At 61.9% G+C, this 331-nt stretch overlaps 1 protein-coding gene across 1 annotated transcript in view; it reads left to right on the top strand.

The window, feature by feature from the left end:
- Nucleotides 1-6: 6 nt before the first annotated feature.
- The window catches only part of CACHD1 (cache domain containing 1), a 91,073-nt gene continuing 90,748 nt past the window's right edge, over nucleotides 7-331 (top strand). The window contains exon 1 of the mRNA XM_017740702.1: nucleotides 7-134. Within this exon, the coding sequence (XP_017596191.1) occupies nucleotides 90-134 (45 nt within the window). The 5' untranslated portion in view covers nucleotides 7-89. The remainder of the gene's footprint in view (nucleotides 135-331) is intronic.

Consider the following 331-nt stretch of genomic DNA (forward strand, 5'->3'; position numbering starts at 1 on the left):
GGCCTCCTGTCCTGGCGCTGCTGTGCGCGCTGGGCGCCGCCGAGGCGGAGTTCTCCATCCTGGACGAGGCGCAAGTCCTGGCCAGCCAGATGAGGAAACTCGCCACCGAGGAGCTGAGGGTCGTCACCATGCAGGTACGGCCCGGCCCGGCCCGCGCCTCGCCTGGTTTTCCCTCCTTCCTTCTTTCCTTCCTTCCCTCCCTCTTCCACACGCTCTTCTCGATTCCTGCCTTGCCCTTTCTCTCTCCATTCCTTTCTTTCTTTCTTCCCCCTTCCCTCCCTCCCTTGGTTCTTTTCTTCTTCTCAAACTTTCCCTCCCCTCTGCGTGGGCT

The sequence above is a fragment of the Corvus brachyrhynchos genome, unplaced genomic scaffold, assembly GCF_000691975.1.
Source record: "Corvus brachyrhynchos isolate BGI_N302 unplaced genomic scaffold, ASM69197v1 scaffold280, whole genome shotgun sequence".
Lineage (NCBI taxonomy): Eukaryota > Metazoa > Chordata > Aves > Passeriformes > Corvidae > Corvus > Corvus brachyrhynchos.